This window comes from Emys orbicularis, chromosome 2, assembly GCF_028017835.1.
Source record: "Emys orbicularis isolate rEmyOrb1 chromosome 2, rEmyOrb1.hap1, whole genome shotgun sequence".
In the NCBI taxonomy this organism is placed as follows: Eukaryota; Metazoa; Chordata; order Testudines; family Emydidae; genus Emys; species Emys orbicularis.
Window position 1 is genome coordinate 137,228,365 of NC_088684.1, and position 15,223 is coordinate 137,243,587.

Genomic DNA, 15,223 nt, shown 5'->3' on the forward strand with positions numbered 1-15,223 from the left:
GTTAGTGGTAGGTCCAGACAATGGGCTCTGCATGTTTGGGTTGAGTTTAAACACATGAGTGGTTTGGCTCATTTTAAAACAGAGGTTGTTGCTTCTTTAAGGTCCAAGATAGGAGGTTTTCCTCCGCCGTAGTCCTTAAAGTAAGAAATTACTGGCTTCCCCAGCTGTAATGCAGGACAAGTGAGCAATAACCAGCACATTCCTCCAGCATCCAGACCTCATCCTCTCATAGCTCCATTCCCTGCAGTCTCAGTATTGCCAAACCCGAGCCTTCAAAAATCCTGAGTCAGGCCCCCAAAAATCATGACATGGGTTTAAAAATCTTAAGATTTTTTTTTTTTAATAATTTTGGCAGGGTTTTTTTTTCTTTGCCTCTTGATTTCTTTGCCTTTAGGGCACACTCATTTTATGTTTTCAAGCTTTCCTCTGCAGTCATGAGGGTTAGAAACTTTTTTTTTAAAATGGAAGCTGAGTTCTCCTGCAATCTCTTGATTCCAGCAGCTGGGGCTTGGAAACCCCCCCCACAAAACATTGCAAGATTCTGGATAAAATTACGAGAGCTGGCTAAACTGCAGTCTTACTCTCCAGCCTACTGTCAGAAATGCTCATGGTCAACGTGCTAACCCACCCTTCCCTCCTGGCAGGGTGCATTCACTCTTTTGGGGGTGCATTTTAACCCACTTCTTGCCAGAATAGAAACAAAGGACTGGAAAGGGACCGGCTGGGTCATTGAGTCCAGTCCCCTCGTGTCGCAGGGAACCTTGCCATATCCAGTGGATGCTGGTTATTTGCAATCCTAATAGTAACAACTTTCAGTTAATAGCAGCGTTTTGCCAGCACCAGTCCCGTCCCCTTGACTATAATATTAATGGGATTTGGATATTGGCAATAAACGGCATGCCTGTTTGAGAACTTTTTTTTTTTTTTTTTTTTTGGAAGAAAAGCCCTGGTCGCATGCAGGTTTGTGGAGCTGCAGCCAGGAAAGGAGGTGCGGGGACATTCCTTCCTTCGCTGCAGTCCCGCAAACCTGCCGGTGGCCAGGGGATCCACCACCAGCACAGGAGGTAAGGGGCTGTGGTATCCCTGGGAGCCCCTGCTGGAGTCCCAGTGCTGTGTGCTGAGAGGGGAGGCTGTGGGCATGGTAGCAGCGGGGAGGCACATCCCAGTACTTCTTCCCCTGGCTGCAGCCCCACAAACCTGCCTTCCACTTGTTGGCAACCGAGAGAATAGCAACTATTTGCTGGGAACCAAGAGGTTGCAAATAAGGGGAATCCACTGCAATCCCATTTATAAAATTATCAAGCGCCTTCTTAAAACTAGTTAGGTTTCTTGGCCCTACTCCTGCCATTGGTCGGCTGTTGCAGAACCTCATTCCTCTGATGGTCAGAAACCTTCTTCTAATTTCCAGCCTAAACTTATTCATGGTCGTCTTATCCCCATTTCAGAGTAGCAGCCGTGTTAGTCTGTATCCGCAAAAAGAACAGGAGTACTTGTGGCACCTTAGAGACTAACAAATTTATTAGAGCATAAGCTTTCGTGGGCTATAGCCCACTTCTTCGGATGCATGAAGTGGGCTGTAGCCCACGAAAGCTTATGCTCTAATAAATTTGTTAGTCTCTAAGGTGCCACAAGTACTCCTGTTCTTTATCCCCATTTGTTCTTGGGCCAACATAATCCTTCATTTCAAATAGCTCTTCTCCCTTCCTTGTGTTTACCCCCCTGAAGATGTCTGGTGTCCACTCACCTCTTGGCAGACGGATGGTAGGGAGGAGCTTGCCCTTCAGGCCTTGAACTCTTTACCCTAGATGCCCAATATTCAGGGCTACATTTTTTAAAAGGGCAGGCTAGTAGATTATACAGCTGAGCTGTTAAATTTCCCTGGCAGCTTAACAAGGCTAATTTCAATACATGCGGATTTTTTTTACCTTCTTCTCTCATTTAATATTTTTTCCCTTTCTAGATATGGGGACATGAGGAAAGAGATTGGCTTCAAAATAAGGGATATGTGGTATAACCTGGGTGAGTTCCCTATCTGTACAGTTCACAATAGTGTGTATGATCCACATCCAAACCTGGATTTCAGTTCTTCTGTGAGATGGGGCTCTGCAGGGCATCCGCCTTGTGCCTGCTAGCTCTTGCATGCTGCCAGAGTTCCACGGAAGCTGTGGAGCCTCTGGATTAGCTCTCCCCTTCTGGGACTATGTGACAGTGAAAGCAAGTAACACAGAGACTTTGCCAAGGAATTTCTAAACCTGTCACACTTTACTCACAGACAAAGCACAAGAGAGAGACAGATCTATGGAAAAACACAACCTGCATGCAAATCCCTGCCTCAGTTTCCTTACCCCTCTGAGAGCCCTTTAGTTTTTGGTCAGTGTCTTAGGTCTTGGCTACACTCGCGGATTCACAGCGCTGCCGCGGCAGCGCTGTGAAGCGCGAGTGTAGTCGCGCCACCAGCGCTGCGAGAGCTCTCTCGCAGCGCTGCAAGTACTCCACCTCTCCGAGGGGAATAGCTTGCAGCGCTGCGAGGGAGCGTGCAGCGCTGCAGGCGCTGATTACACTGGCGCTTTACAGCGCTGCACTCGCTGCGCTCGGGGGGGTGTTTTTTCACACCCCTGAGCGCAGCAAGTGCAGCGCTGTGAATTGCCAGTGTAGCCAAGGCCTTATAGGGAATGCAGGAGTCTTCTTCCTCACCTCCTCTTCCTCCTGCACAGCCTTGCCTTCTTCTGATCTCATTTCTCTTGATGGAGAGAGTCTCACATTTTAACAGCAGATTTGAATCACTTTGTTTCTCCCTGTCCTTCTGTTGTTGTTTTTTAACTTCTCCACTACTCTGAGCTGCCACCTCCTCCAGCCCCAGTTAAAAGCAATTAGCAATTCATTTGCTTTTGGCTGGTAGCGCCCATTGTGCTGCTAGGGCAAGATTATTCAATTGTCAATGGTCCTTAAGGACTGTCCTGCTCAGGGGCAGACACCCAGGTGCTGGTCCCCTTTCCCTTAATACCAGAGGCTGGTGCACAGATACAATCCTACAATCCAGTCAGTAGTGTTAATTCCCACAAACAGATTCCCAAACTTTCACACCATACAAAGGTTGAGAGTGGGATTTTCAAAAGAGACTCAGTGATTTAGGAGCACAAATGGCAATGGGACATAAAACTGCACCATTAATGGGTGTCACCCACTTGGAGAACTTCAATTATACTGAATGTGTGTACTGTCTTCTCATTACCTTTGTATGACTAATGTGCTCCCAGATATAGATACCTGCTTTCAAGCAGCTGCGTTCCACTGAGCAGAGGCTGGGTCTCACCTTCTCTCTGTTACAGGCCCCCATAAGATCAAGTTCATCCCATCGATGGTGGGTCCAATCCTGGAGGTGACCCTGATACCTGAGCCCGAGCTGCGAAAAGCTGCCATCCCCATCTTCTTTGACATGATGCAGTGCGAGTTCAACTTCAGTGGGAACAGAAACTTCCATATGGTGAGGGACTGTGGAATCATCGGCACTGATGTTTCATGCCGTGTGGTGGGCAAGTAGGAAAAAAGCAAATAAAAGAGTTTCCTTTAAAAAAAGGCACACACCCAGCACAAAGCACTGTGGGAAGTCTGTTGTGAGGCAGTTTTATGTGGCAAAGGTAGCAGGAAACTGCAAGTCTGGAGTCTTGTGTTCTGTTACTGACTGTGTTGCTGTGAAGCCTTGGGCAAGTCACTTAACTTCTCTGTGCCTTGGTTTCCCCATCTGTAAAAATAGGGGAATACCCATTGCACAATTGCGAAGGGCTTTGAGATCCTTGGATCAAAAGGTGCATTATAAACTAATATCTCCTGTTTATCTTTATAGTGTTGTTATTTATTTGTATTAACACCTAGTCATAGACCAGAGCCCCATTGAGCTTGGTGCCGTTCAAGCAACAGAACCAAAAGGTGGTCCTTGCCCCCAGGGTCTTGCAACCTACATAGCAATAATTCTCTGAGGGTAACTTCTTGGCTGCAAATATTAAGTTGTTATGATCATATGGAGCAGTTAACATCCTTAATAACCCCCTCAAAAAAACTTTAGCCCTCACAACACCCCCGTGAGTATCAATATCCCCCACTTTATTGTGGCTGTGGTACAGAGAGGGGAAGTGACTTGCTTGAGGTTACCCAATGTCCGGGGCAGAACCGGGACTCGAACACAGGTCTCCGACACACAACCCTGGGCTAATTCCACTGGACTTCTCAATGTATTGCTAGCCTGAAAATGCAGGTAGGGAAGGAAGAAAAAGAGGTTCTTTGCTTAGTGCCCAGTTATCCCTTCAACTCCAGCAACTGCCACTCAAAACTTTTCTTCCCACATTTCTCAGGGGATGCCAGTCATTAGCATCACAGCCAGTAGGCAGGGGACACTCTAGTGACACTGTGGTGGTTCCTCTCCCTGGAGACATTTGAAATCATCCATCCAGGAGGCAGCCTCCTTGGCGTTCTGCCTTTCAGACACATGAGGCTGTTGTCACAATGTGATGCATGTGTCCCTTAGCGCTGTACCAACCCTTTTCTGCTTGGATCTCAGTTTAAATACTCAGAGGGGATCTTATTTTCCTCTGGGTCATCAGCCTTTGGCAATGTCTGCCCCGGGATGTACTTGGATTGCTGGAGTGTATGGGAATTGCTTGAATGCTATGGGATGTTGGGGCATGAATGTTTAATACTGGTTATAGACACACCCTGGAATCTTGGGGCTTGAACGCTTACTCCTGGTGATACTGGGACGCTGGTTTCAAGAACACCAGTGGTAGCCTGGGGTATGAATCGGATTATATGCTTGATCAGGGTCAGTCCTGCTCACACATACACAAAATCAACCTGATCATCAAATCTGTGGCTGGCAAGAAATTTCCTCCTCCACCATATTAGCAGGGGTCTTGATGGGGGCTTTCCTCTTTCTCAGGAGAGAATAGGGAATCATCCATTAGGATCAGGGAGATATATCCCAGATGATCAATTTCCTGTGACTTCTGGTTTGAGCAGGGGAGCTGTTCACATTTCCTGGCTCCTTCCCCGTCTTCTCTGTCTTTTCCTTGGGTAAAATCATCCTCCAGTTTGGCCAATTAGATCAGTGCCCCATCATGGGACAATTCAGAAATTCCTCCTGTAAAAACATCTGGGCTTCATTCCAAGTGCTCAGGATTTGTTCCCATTTTGGATTTTTGTGTGTGTGTGTTTTTTTTTTTTTTTTAGCTTGAAAACGAGTTGATAACCAAACTGGACCAGGAAGTGGAAGGGGGCCGAGGGGACGAGCAATACAAGGCCTTGCTGGAGAAACTGTAAGTGTTTGAAACACACTTGGAAGAACACTAAGAAACGCTAATTCGCTACTTCAGATGAGTGAGTAACATAGAGAAAGTGCAACCCACAATGATCTTAATATGAATTGGCTACTGCCAAGACGGACTGATTGGCTTAAAATTATACCTTTGTTGTTGTTTGCATTACAGCAGCACCTACAGGCGCCAAATGAGATCAGGGATCCCTTGTGTTAGGTGCTGTACAGCTAGCTTTGAGCAAAGCAGAGAAGTGAAAAGCCTCTATAATGAAGCTCCATGTGTCTCCATTAGAGCCTTTTGGCCCAGTGACTTAGGAATGATGGTAATAAAGTTCTGTTAGCAGTAGAAGCACTGTCCAGAACTTTAACGGAATCTCTCTTCGCTTCTGTATTTCTCTGTTCTTTCCTTGGGCGATATGCCTGCAGCCTGCTGGAGCACTGCCGGAAGCACAAATACCTGTCGAGTTCTGGAGAAGTGTTTGCTTTGCTGGTCAGCAGCCTGCTAGAAAATCTCTTGGACTACAGGACCATCATGCACGATGAAAGCAAGGAGAACCGTATGAGCTGCACTGTCAACGTGCTGGTAGGAGGGGGAGGGCTCTGGTGCTAATTGACTGACTTGCTTTTAACATTATAATCATTGGACAGACCTGGTATTTCCAGAGTGCAGGTGCCAGGCTTAGCTTGCACCTGAGATTCACCCTGAAAAATGAGTCATTCCTGACTCTCCAGGAAAAAACAGGAGAACATGAAAGGTGGGAATCCTTAAGACCAGATTAAATATCTTTCTAAAAGACATATTTTAATCAAGCCTTCGGGAGAAATTCTACAGCCTGCAAATCCAGGAGGTCAGACTAGATGATCATAGTGGTCCCTTAGGCCATGGCTACACTTACAAGCTTACAGCGGTGCAGCTGTACCGATACACCCGTGCCACTGTAAAAGTTCTCATGGGTAGCCGTGTTATGCTGATGGTACCTCTACCAGAGCTTGGGTACTCAGAAACAGCAGTGATCAGAGAAAATTATAGGTTGAGGGAAGATAACCAAATGTTTTGAACCTTGAAAAAAGATTCAGGATCAAATGTTGGTCTCTTAACCTCATTTGAACTGGATCATCTGTTCTTACTAACATTATTTGCAGGGATTGAAATGTTCTAATATGCCACTTTATTACTCTGTTTCTAGCTAAAGTTGGGCACAAAGCAAACTGTCAGCGACAAGCAGCTGCAAACTTTAGAGGGGTTTGTCATCCAAACTCAGATACAGATTTCATGGCTAACCCCCATTTCCATAATACAGCAAGCCCTGGATTCCTGATTGTCAGAAACCGAGGGGAGGATGGTGAGGCCCAGTAGGTGCAGCCAAGGGTCAGAGCTGGAATCAGGAATCAAGAGCAGGGCTGGAACAAGGCAGGAGTAGGTCTTGGAGCGAGGCTGGAGCTGGTTGCGCCTGTGGAGTCTGTCACTAGGAGGCAGAGGAGAGTTCTAAGTCATGAAGCGACGTTGAGAAGACTGAGCTGCTGTTTCTCCTGTGAGGCTTATATATGTGCTCTGAGAGTCACCAGACCAGCTCTTGACTTGTGGATTGGCTGGGGCCTATCGCAAGAATGACTCATCCCTGCATGTGCCTTAGTTCAGGGACGACTCTTCACCTCGCACTTATCACTCCCAAGTTGATAGGGGTTAGAATTTAAGCTTGGCTTCTTGACCCTCTCTCAGCTGCCAGACTCTTTATGGGTTACAGAAGTGTGCCTGAGATCCCACATGTCTTACAGAGAGGAAGGTGCTTAGGCCATTAGCCTAGGACTTGGGAAATCTACATTCAATTCCTCTGCCACAGATTACTTGCATGATCTTGGCCAAGTCACTTAGCCTTTCTGTGCCTCAGTTCCCCATCTAGGGATAATAGCACTTCCCTACCTCACTGGGGTGTTGTGAGGATGAATACATTGAAGATTGTGAGGTGCTCAGATACTGTGGTAATGGAGGTCAGATAAGTACCTAAAATTGATAGCCCTAAAAAGGTAATTTGCCTGACGCACTGTGAATTCAGTCGTTTTTACACCAGCTTGATAACACTATGTTATTTTCTTGGCAGAATTTTTATAAGGAGAAGAAACGGGAGGACATATACATCAGGCAAGTTGGCTGCCTTCAGAATTGCATATAGAAATGTTTTATTCTCACTGCTTTTGGGTGTGTCAGTACAGGAGCCTTCCGATCAAATCCCTGTTTGCTTCTCATTCGTCTAGGTATCTGTATAAACTCCGGGACCTACACAGAGACTGTGAGAACTTCACAGAGGCAGCATACACTCTGCTTCTCCATGCAGAACTCCTTAAGGTGACTCATTAGAGGCAATTTTAGTATTTTTACAGGGTTTGGGGAATTTCAGGTTGACAAGGAAGACCAAACAATGCAGAATAATAAATCTGTGTGATTTTTAACCTGAAGAGGCTTCCAAGGACCCAAAAAGTTTTGTAAGTTGCACATCAGGTATAAACTAGGTAGAAAACAGGTAGGTGATGAAAGCAGCAGAGTAATGTAACTTGGTATGCAATCCTACAAATCTTTGTTTGGGCAGTGTGGTCTAGTGGGTAGAGCACTGGACTGGGAGTCAAGAGATTTGTGTCCTATTACTAGCTCCATCACTGCTGTGTGATCTTACCAAGACACTTCACTTCTCTGCATGCCTGTTCCCCATCTTTAAACTGGGAATAATGATCATAGAAACATAGGTCAGGAAGGGACCTGGTCATCTTGTCCATCCCCCTGTACTGAGCAGGACCAAGTATACCTAGTGCATCCCTGACAAGTGTTTGTCTAATCTGTTCTTAAATACCTACAATGATGGGGATTCCACAGCCTCCCTTGGTACCCTGTTCCAGTTCTTTTAACTATCCTTAGAGCTAGAATATTTTCATAGAATAGTGGGACTGGAAGGGACCTTGAGAGATCATCTAGTCCAGTCCCCTGCACTCAAGGCAGGACTAACTATTATCTAGACCATCCCTAATATCCGATCTGAATCTCCCTTGCTGCAAACTGAGCCAGTTACCTCTTGCCTGATGGTTGGAGGACATGGAGAACAATTGATCACCTTCATGATACAGACCTTCCTTTCCAAAGTACTCTGAGATCCACTGATGGGTAGTGGATTTTTTATTTTAGTAGTCCTATTGGCTTCAGTATGACTGCTCATGTGACTAAGGGGTTGAGGATCAGAACACTGGTGTGAAAAATGAATGTTACTTACCATTAATTGGGCATTCTGTGGGTATGGAATTCAACCCTGGCGTAGACAAGTGCCAGGTTGCACCTATCAACACCAGTGCTGAGTTTCTTTCCAGGACTGTTGGAGATGGTCCAGGGGTAAAATAAAGTGTATTGGGCATCCAGGGTACCGCTTAATCATAAACCTACCTGTTAATTTCTCTTGCTGTCACGCCCCCTTCCTCCCACTTGTGTATCAATGAGGCCTTGTCTACACATAGACCTGCCCTGATTTAATTAAACTGGTGCAAATTTCAGTGTGGATACTCTTATTTTGGATTCAGAATGGCTTTTTGTTGTTTAGCTTGAACTTGTGCGAAAAAATCCTGTCTTGAATTGAAATAAGAGCTTCCATACAGCCATTTGGGTTTTGATTCATTTAAAATGATACCTTAAATTAAAATTCAAGGAGCAGTGCTGCGTGTAGGTAAGGAATTATGTCCATTTCACACACCCATCCGAATGTCAGTTGTTTATGCAAGTTACACAACTTTGTCACGTAGGCCTGATCCACACACACACATGCATGCACACACAAACACACTTGCATTGGTTTAACTAAGGCCTGGTCTACACTACGAGTTTAGGTCGACTTTAGCCGCGTTAAATCGAATTAAGCCTGGACACGTTCACACGACGAAGCCCTTTCTTTCGACTTAAAGGGCCCTTTAAACCGGTTTCTTTACTCCACCTCCGACGAGGGTATGTCTACACTACGAAATTAGGTCGAATTAATAGAAGCCGGTTTTATAGAAATCGGTTGTATACAGCCGATTGTGTGTGTCCCCACATAAAATGCTCTAAGTGCTCTAGTCGGCGGACCGCGTCCACAGTACCGAGGCTAGCGTCGACTTCCGGAGCATTGCACTATGGGTAGCTATCCCACAGTTCCCGCAGTCTCCGCCAGTTTAGTTAAATCAGTGCAACTTTTGTGTGCGGACACTCTTACATCTATTTAAACCTCGCTTATGTCCATTTACTTTGCATCAGTAAATGTATAGGTGCTTAACCTGTATAACCAGTTTCAAACTGATATAAGAGCATCCACAAAGGAGTTTGCACGAGTTTAACTAAGGGCTTGGCTACACTTGCAAGTTAGAGCACGTTAAAGCAACCCCGGGCGCCCTAACTCCTGAGGTGTCCACACTGGCAAGGCACGTAGAGCGCCTGGACTCTGCAGCTGGAGCGCTCCTGGTAATCCACCTCCACGAGAAGCATAACGCTTGCTGCGCCCTGGCTGAAAGGCCCGGGCATCAGTATGGACGAGATGTTGCATTACTGCGCTGTGATTGGCTTCTGGAAACATCCCATAATCCCCTGAAGTCTAGTGGCCACTCTTGTCATTGTTTTGAAATCAGCTGCAGGCATGAGGATATCCCCTTTCAAAGCTCCGTTTCTGACAGCCGGCTGCTTATCTGCTCCAAGACAAAGCAAACCATTAGTGTGGAATGCTGCTGTTGTGAGTGGTGGGGGGGGAGGTCTGCTGCTGTCTGAACTTACAAGCCAGCATGCTGACACACTCTCAGCCCCCCAAAACACAGTCTCTCCCCCCACATACACATCCCCTGTCACACTCCACCTCCCATCCCCCCATTTGAAAAGCACATTGCAGCCACTTGCACGCTGGGTTAGCTACCACAATGCACTGCTCTTTGTGGCGTTGCAAGAGCTGCTAATGTGGCCACGCCAGTGCGCTTGCAGCTGACAGTGTAAACACACGGCAGCATTTTCCCTGCTGCGGTCTCCGAAGGCTGGTTTAACTCTGTGCTCTACATCTGCAAGTGTATCCAAGCCCTTGATTGGTTTTTAAACTGATCTAAGTTAAACCAGTGTAACTTTTGTGTGTAGACAAAGTCTTACTCCTGTTTTCTGACCATTTATTCCTGCAGTGTAACTTATACCTCCCCTTGCATTGCTGCTGAATTTGGTTCAGACACATCCACAGGAGTTGAACCCGCTCACATTTGGCTGAACACATGCCAGTTCTTTTCAACCGTTTTTCCCTTTTCCCAGTGGTCCGATAAGCCGTGTGCTCCCCATCTGCTGCAGAGGGACAGCTACTATGTTTATTCACAACAGGAACTCAAGGAAAAACTCTACCAAGAAATCATCTCTTTCTTCGACAAGGGCAAAGTGAGTCTCTCTGCAGAGCTTGAGTGGCTCTTACAAACAAATTGATCTGGAAAGAAAGGGAAAGATGGTAATGTAATAGGCCTGTGTAGAAATCAAAAAGCTAGGATTTTTTCAAAGGATTCAATTGACTTTCAGTGGGAATTGGGCGCTTAACTCCCTTAGACTCCTTTGAAAATCCAGTGCCCCCCTGTGAGTCAAAGGTTTCATCCTGCGTTATACTGAGCACCCTCAACTCGAGAGCTGGCAGACTATCGGGGTGGGGGGTCATTACAATTGTTTGTCCTGTCTGTCTTTTTCTTTTTCCCTGGACAAACATTTGTATCAAAATTTCGAATGGTGGGGGGGAAAAATTGGTCCATTGTACTGAGCTCCCATTAGCTGAATTCTTAACAGACGGCTCCCCCATTCCTTCCGCTGGTGAGCGTAACTGCCCTGGAAGAGTGGTTTCAGTGCGGGTGGCTGATCTTCAGGGTGTGTGCTGAGAAGAGGATTTGACCAGTAATATTTACAAGAAAATGCCTCATTGGTAAGAAGCTAAAAGACTCAGGCCTGAGGCAGCATGGTCCAGTGGACCACTAGACATGAGTCAGAAGACCTGGGCTCCTTTGTCTTCCTATCTGACCTTGGGCATGTCGCTTCTCCTCTCAGTGCCTCGGTTTCTCCATCAGGGCTAGTGATACTGACCCTTGGTTGTAAATCACTTTGAGATCTACAGATGAAAAGTGCGATAGAATGATCATGAACATAGTCAGAAATATAGTCCGTAGAGTGTGAAGCTCTCTGGAATGGCCGATGTTTTAACAAAAAACGACGTGTAGTCAGCAAAATTTCTTATTTACCTATGGTAGGTAATAAATGCTTTTATAATTTTTATTATTATTTTGTTTCTTTCCTGGAGATGTGGGAGAAAGCAATCCAGCTAAGCAAAGAGTTGGCTGACATGTACGAGAACCAAGTCTTTGATTACGAGGGGCTTAGTAATCTTTTGGTAAGGTCCCTTTTTCTAGCTTGGGTTGGGCTGCTGCATGTTTAAATGGACGTTGCTGGGTAGTTCAGGCCCAAAATATCGGTTTTTATTTGTTTAAAGATTTTTTGAAAGCTTAATATTAAAGAGGAAGATTTTCATATCTGTTTTTTTAAACTTTCTTTTGCCATTAACATACATGAACAGAATATACCATAGTTTAAATTATACAGGTGTTTTACCCTCCTTTACACTAATAAATTAACATTTCCGTACAAGTATAATACATTTTGCTCATAACTTTAAAACTGTTTCTATATATCTCACTAGCTTATTCTTGCCGTAGCACCTGGCAAGTCACACTCATGGACAGGACCCCATTGTGCCTACACAGGACAAAGAGATGGGTCCCTGTCCCAGAAAGCTTACTGTCTTATTTAACCTGCAAAGATATAACCAGCGGCTGTTTGTGTCCCTGCTCAACTTCTGCTTATGCCTGGATGTTTGACACCATTTTGTTTGAGCAGCCTCATATCATGTTTATTTTGTAATATCTGTGAAGACAGTGCAGTCACAAAAATTGCAGCATTGATGTAGTGCATGAGAACCAGGAAGTGACATTGACTATGACCAAAACCAGTCCCTATGTCAGTGAAGTACAAAAGAGTGCTAACACAGGATAAGCAAACATTAAATTGATGGTTTTTTACAATTCTTTTGGATTTAACAGTATAAGTAATATTTCATAGATGTGTTGCTAACAGTACAGGGTGAGAAAACGACCTTGTAAATATGCCTGACAATGTCTCTGTGAGCTCAGAAATGAACACATCAAGGGTTTTCTTTTCCTTTTTCCCCAGAAAAAACGAGCCAAGTTTTATGAGAATATTATGAAGGCGATGAGACCTCAGCCAGAGTATTTTGCTGTTGGGTATTATGGGATGGGTTTCCCCTCATTCCTCCGGGTAAGAATCCTGCATGTGCTCAGACATTATAGTGATGGGTTCTACAGGAAACCCTAGAGATGAGATATCAGAGCTTTCTAGAGGATTTTGATGCCAAATGCCTATGAATTGACCATCTAAATCACTTAAGTGGTATGAAAATCTCACTCTAAATGGAAATGGCCTGAATTCTCAATTACACTTGGGCCCCTTTACTCTAGTATAAATGAGAATTCAGGACAGTTTGTTGCCCCTAGTCTGCTGGGTGATTCATGTGATCTTATATGGACTTAGAGGGAATCTTTCATATGTTTAGGTGCTCTCCACAGTGTCTTAACTGCTTATCCTAGTGATCTTCATTATGAGAGTGGGCTTTTTCTTGTAAATAATTGACCCCATGTGCCTCCAGACTGAATCAGTCTAATTCAAGGATATGGGTCACTTCACTTCAGAACGTTAGTGAGACTCTGTCCCTCCTGGATGCACTGGAATGCAAAGATGCTTCCTGTTCAGGGTCATAGGCGCCTACTTCCCCTTTGCCCAGTGGGTGCTCGACCCCGGCCCCGCCTCTTCTCGCCCCTGCACTGCCCTCGCCCCACCCCATTCCACCCCCTTCCCCCAAGTCCCCGCCTTTTCTCCACCTCCTCCCCTGAGCGCACCATGTCCCCGCTCCCCCCACTCCCTCCCGGAAAGTCCAAAGAGCCGCCAAACAGCTGTTAAGTGGCGGGGTGGTGGGAAGCGGTGGGAGGGAGGAGCGGGGACATGGCGCACTCGGGGGAGGAGGGGGGCGGCGAGGAGGGGGAGGAGGGAGCTTGGCTGCCGGTGGGTGCAGAGCACCCGCTAATTTTTCCCCATGGGTGCTCCAGCCCCGGAGCATCCATGGAGTCGGCGCCTATGTTCAGGGTTGCATTAGTGCTAGATCCGCACTGGCTATCATTTGTAAAGCCATCCACCATGAGTCAGAGGCGCAGGGTGCAACGTGCTCTAAAATGTTCCAGCCAATGTATTTTAAAAAGAGAAGTGGGGTGGTTGACACAAACATTTACATTTCACACTGGGATGCCTTTGAAGCTATTTGCCCTAAATGGAAACCAAGCTTATTAATACCAATTCCTGGACGGCATAGGGTATTGCCAATGGGAGACTTTCATTTCTAGGTCACCACTTTGAATCCAGCTCATTGATCAAAAGTCATCACTGGTGGCTTGTGTGAAATGAGTTGGTGTCAGTCCAGGACTTAATGGCCACATTGCAGAACCACTGATGCAGTTGGCCACATGGTCAGCAGTGTTTGCGAGAGGCTAGAGATGGAATGGATCATGGACTTGCACATGCTTTCTTACATTTAAAGGGGTCCCTCCAGCTGAGGCATGCCAAGCTCTGTTGGGGAAGCTTGTCCTGCTGATGTCTATCAAATCTAGTTAATCAGAAAGTCTCCAGATGTGTCAATCTGAAATTCCCTGGCTTGAACCATGGTCACCTGAGCTTTTGGGGAGTAGTTTATCCACTAGACCATGTGTGATGGAGGGATTAGTGGGTGAGGTTCTCCAGCCTATATTATGCATGTGATCAGACTAGAAGGTCAGATTTGATGACAACTGTAATAATCTAATCTATTAATCAATGAATTCATAAGTAAAACACATCTTGGCATAAATTTAAACCACCCAGATTGCACCCCTAGTTGCGTCTAATTCTCATTTCTTCTTGCTGCCCACAGAATAAAATCTTTATCTACCGTGGCAAGGAGTATGAACGGCGGGAAGACTTTAACCTGAAATTGCTGACCCAGTTTCCAAACGCTGAGAAGATGACCAGCACTACCCCTCCAGGAGAAGAGATCAAGTCTTCCCCTAAACAGTGTATCTTTTAGCTATTGTTTGGTTTGACATATTCAAGCCCTACTTCCTCTGCTTGAGGTGGCAGAATCTGTCATGCTGGTACTTTTTCTGCACAACATATAATTAGACTGCGGAACTCATTGCCACAGTATGTCTTTGAGGTCAAGGACTTAGCAAAATTCAAAGAAGGATCAGACTTCTATATGGATGACATGGAAATAGAATAATTACAATGCTAAAAAATGAATAGGGATATAAAACCTCATGCTTCAGAGTTTAAAACAGTCTGTTAGAAGTTAGGATGACACTTCTGTGGGGGTCAGATTATCCCCCAGCTACCCACTCTGGGGTTTCTTGCACCTTCCTAGCAAGTGGCGCTGGCCACTGTTGGAGACAAGACACTGGGCTAGATGGACCATGGGTCTGATCCATTTCTGGCATACAAGGGGTGAAAGTGGGGTACAAAGAGGTGCCATATCTCATCTCTTCTGGACAGTGCAATTTATTGGCAGTCATGAGGAATCTGATTATTTCCTCCCAGAAATTGATACTTTTACTTTTAATTTTTGTAATCATTATAAGTGCTGATGAAAGGTGCCAGGTTCATAGCCCCGGAGATTGATTTCTGATTCTCCGCCTCTCTTTATGCTGGAGTAACTCAGTGAACAACAGCAGCATAAAACTGGTGTGACAGAGTGGAGAATCAGGCTCAAGACTTCTCTTTGCTAACTGTAAGGGTGATTAACAAATGCCCAAGGG

At 45.6% G+C, this 15,223-nt stretch overlaps 1 protein-coding gene across 1 annotated transcript in view; it reads left to right on the forward strand.

Moving 5' to 3' along the window:
- DOCK5 (dedicator of cytokinesis 5) overlaps positions 1 to 15,223 on the forward strand; it is a 130,843-nt gene that overhangs the window by 95,878 nt on the left and 19,742 nt on the right. The window contains exons 32-41 of the mRNA XM_065398350.1: positions 1,961 to 2,019; positions 3,330 to 3,484; positions 5,224 to 5,309; positions 5,735 to 5,891; positions 7,408 to 7,448; positions 7,562 to 7,652; positions 10,596 to 10,715; positions 11,614 to 11,703; positions 12,540 to 12,644; positions 14,344 to 14,485. Of these exons, the coding sequence (XP_065254422.1) occupies positions 1,961 to 2,019; positions 3,330 to 3,484; positions 5,224 to 5,309; positions 5,735 to 5,891; positions 7,408 to 7,448; positions 7,562 to 7,652; positions 10,596 to 10,715; positions 11,614 to 11,703; positions 12,540 to 12,644; positions 14,344 to 14,485 (1,046 nt within the window). The remainder of the gene's footprint in view (positions 1 to 1,960; positions 2,020 to 3,329; positions 3,485 to 5,223; positions 5,310 to 5,734; positions 5,892 to 7,407; positions 7,449 to 7,561; positions 7,653 to 10,595; positions 10,716 to 11,613; positions 11,704 to 12,539; positions 12,645 to 14,343; positions 14,486 to 15,223) is intronic.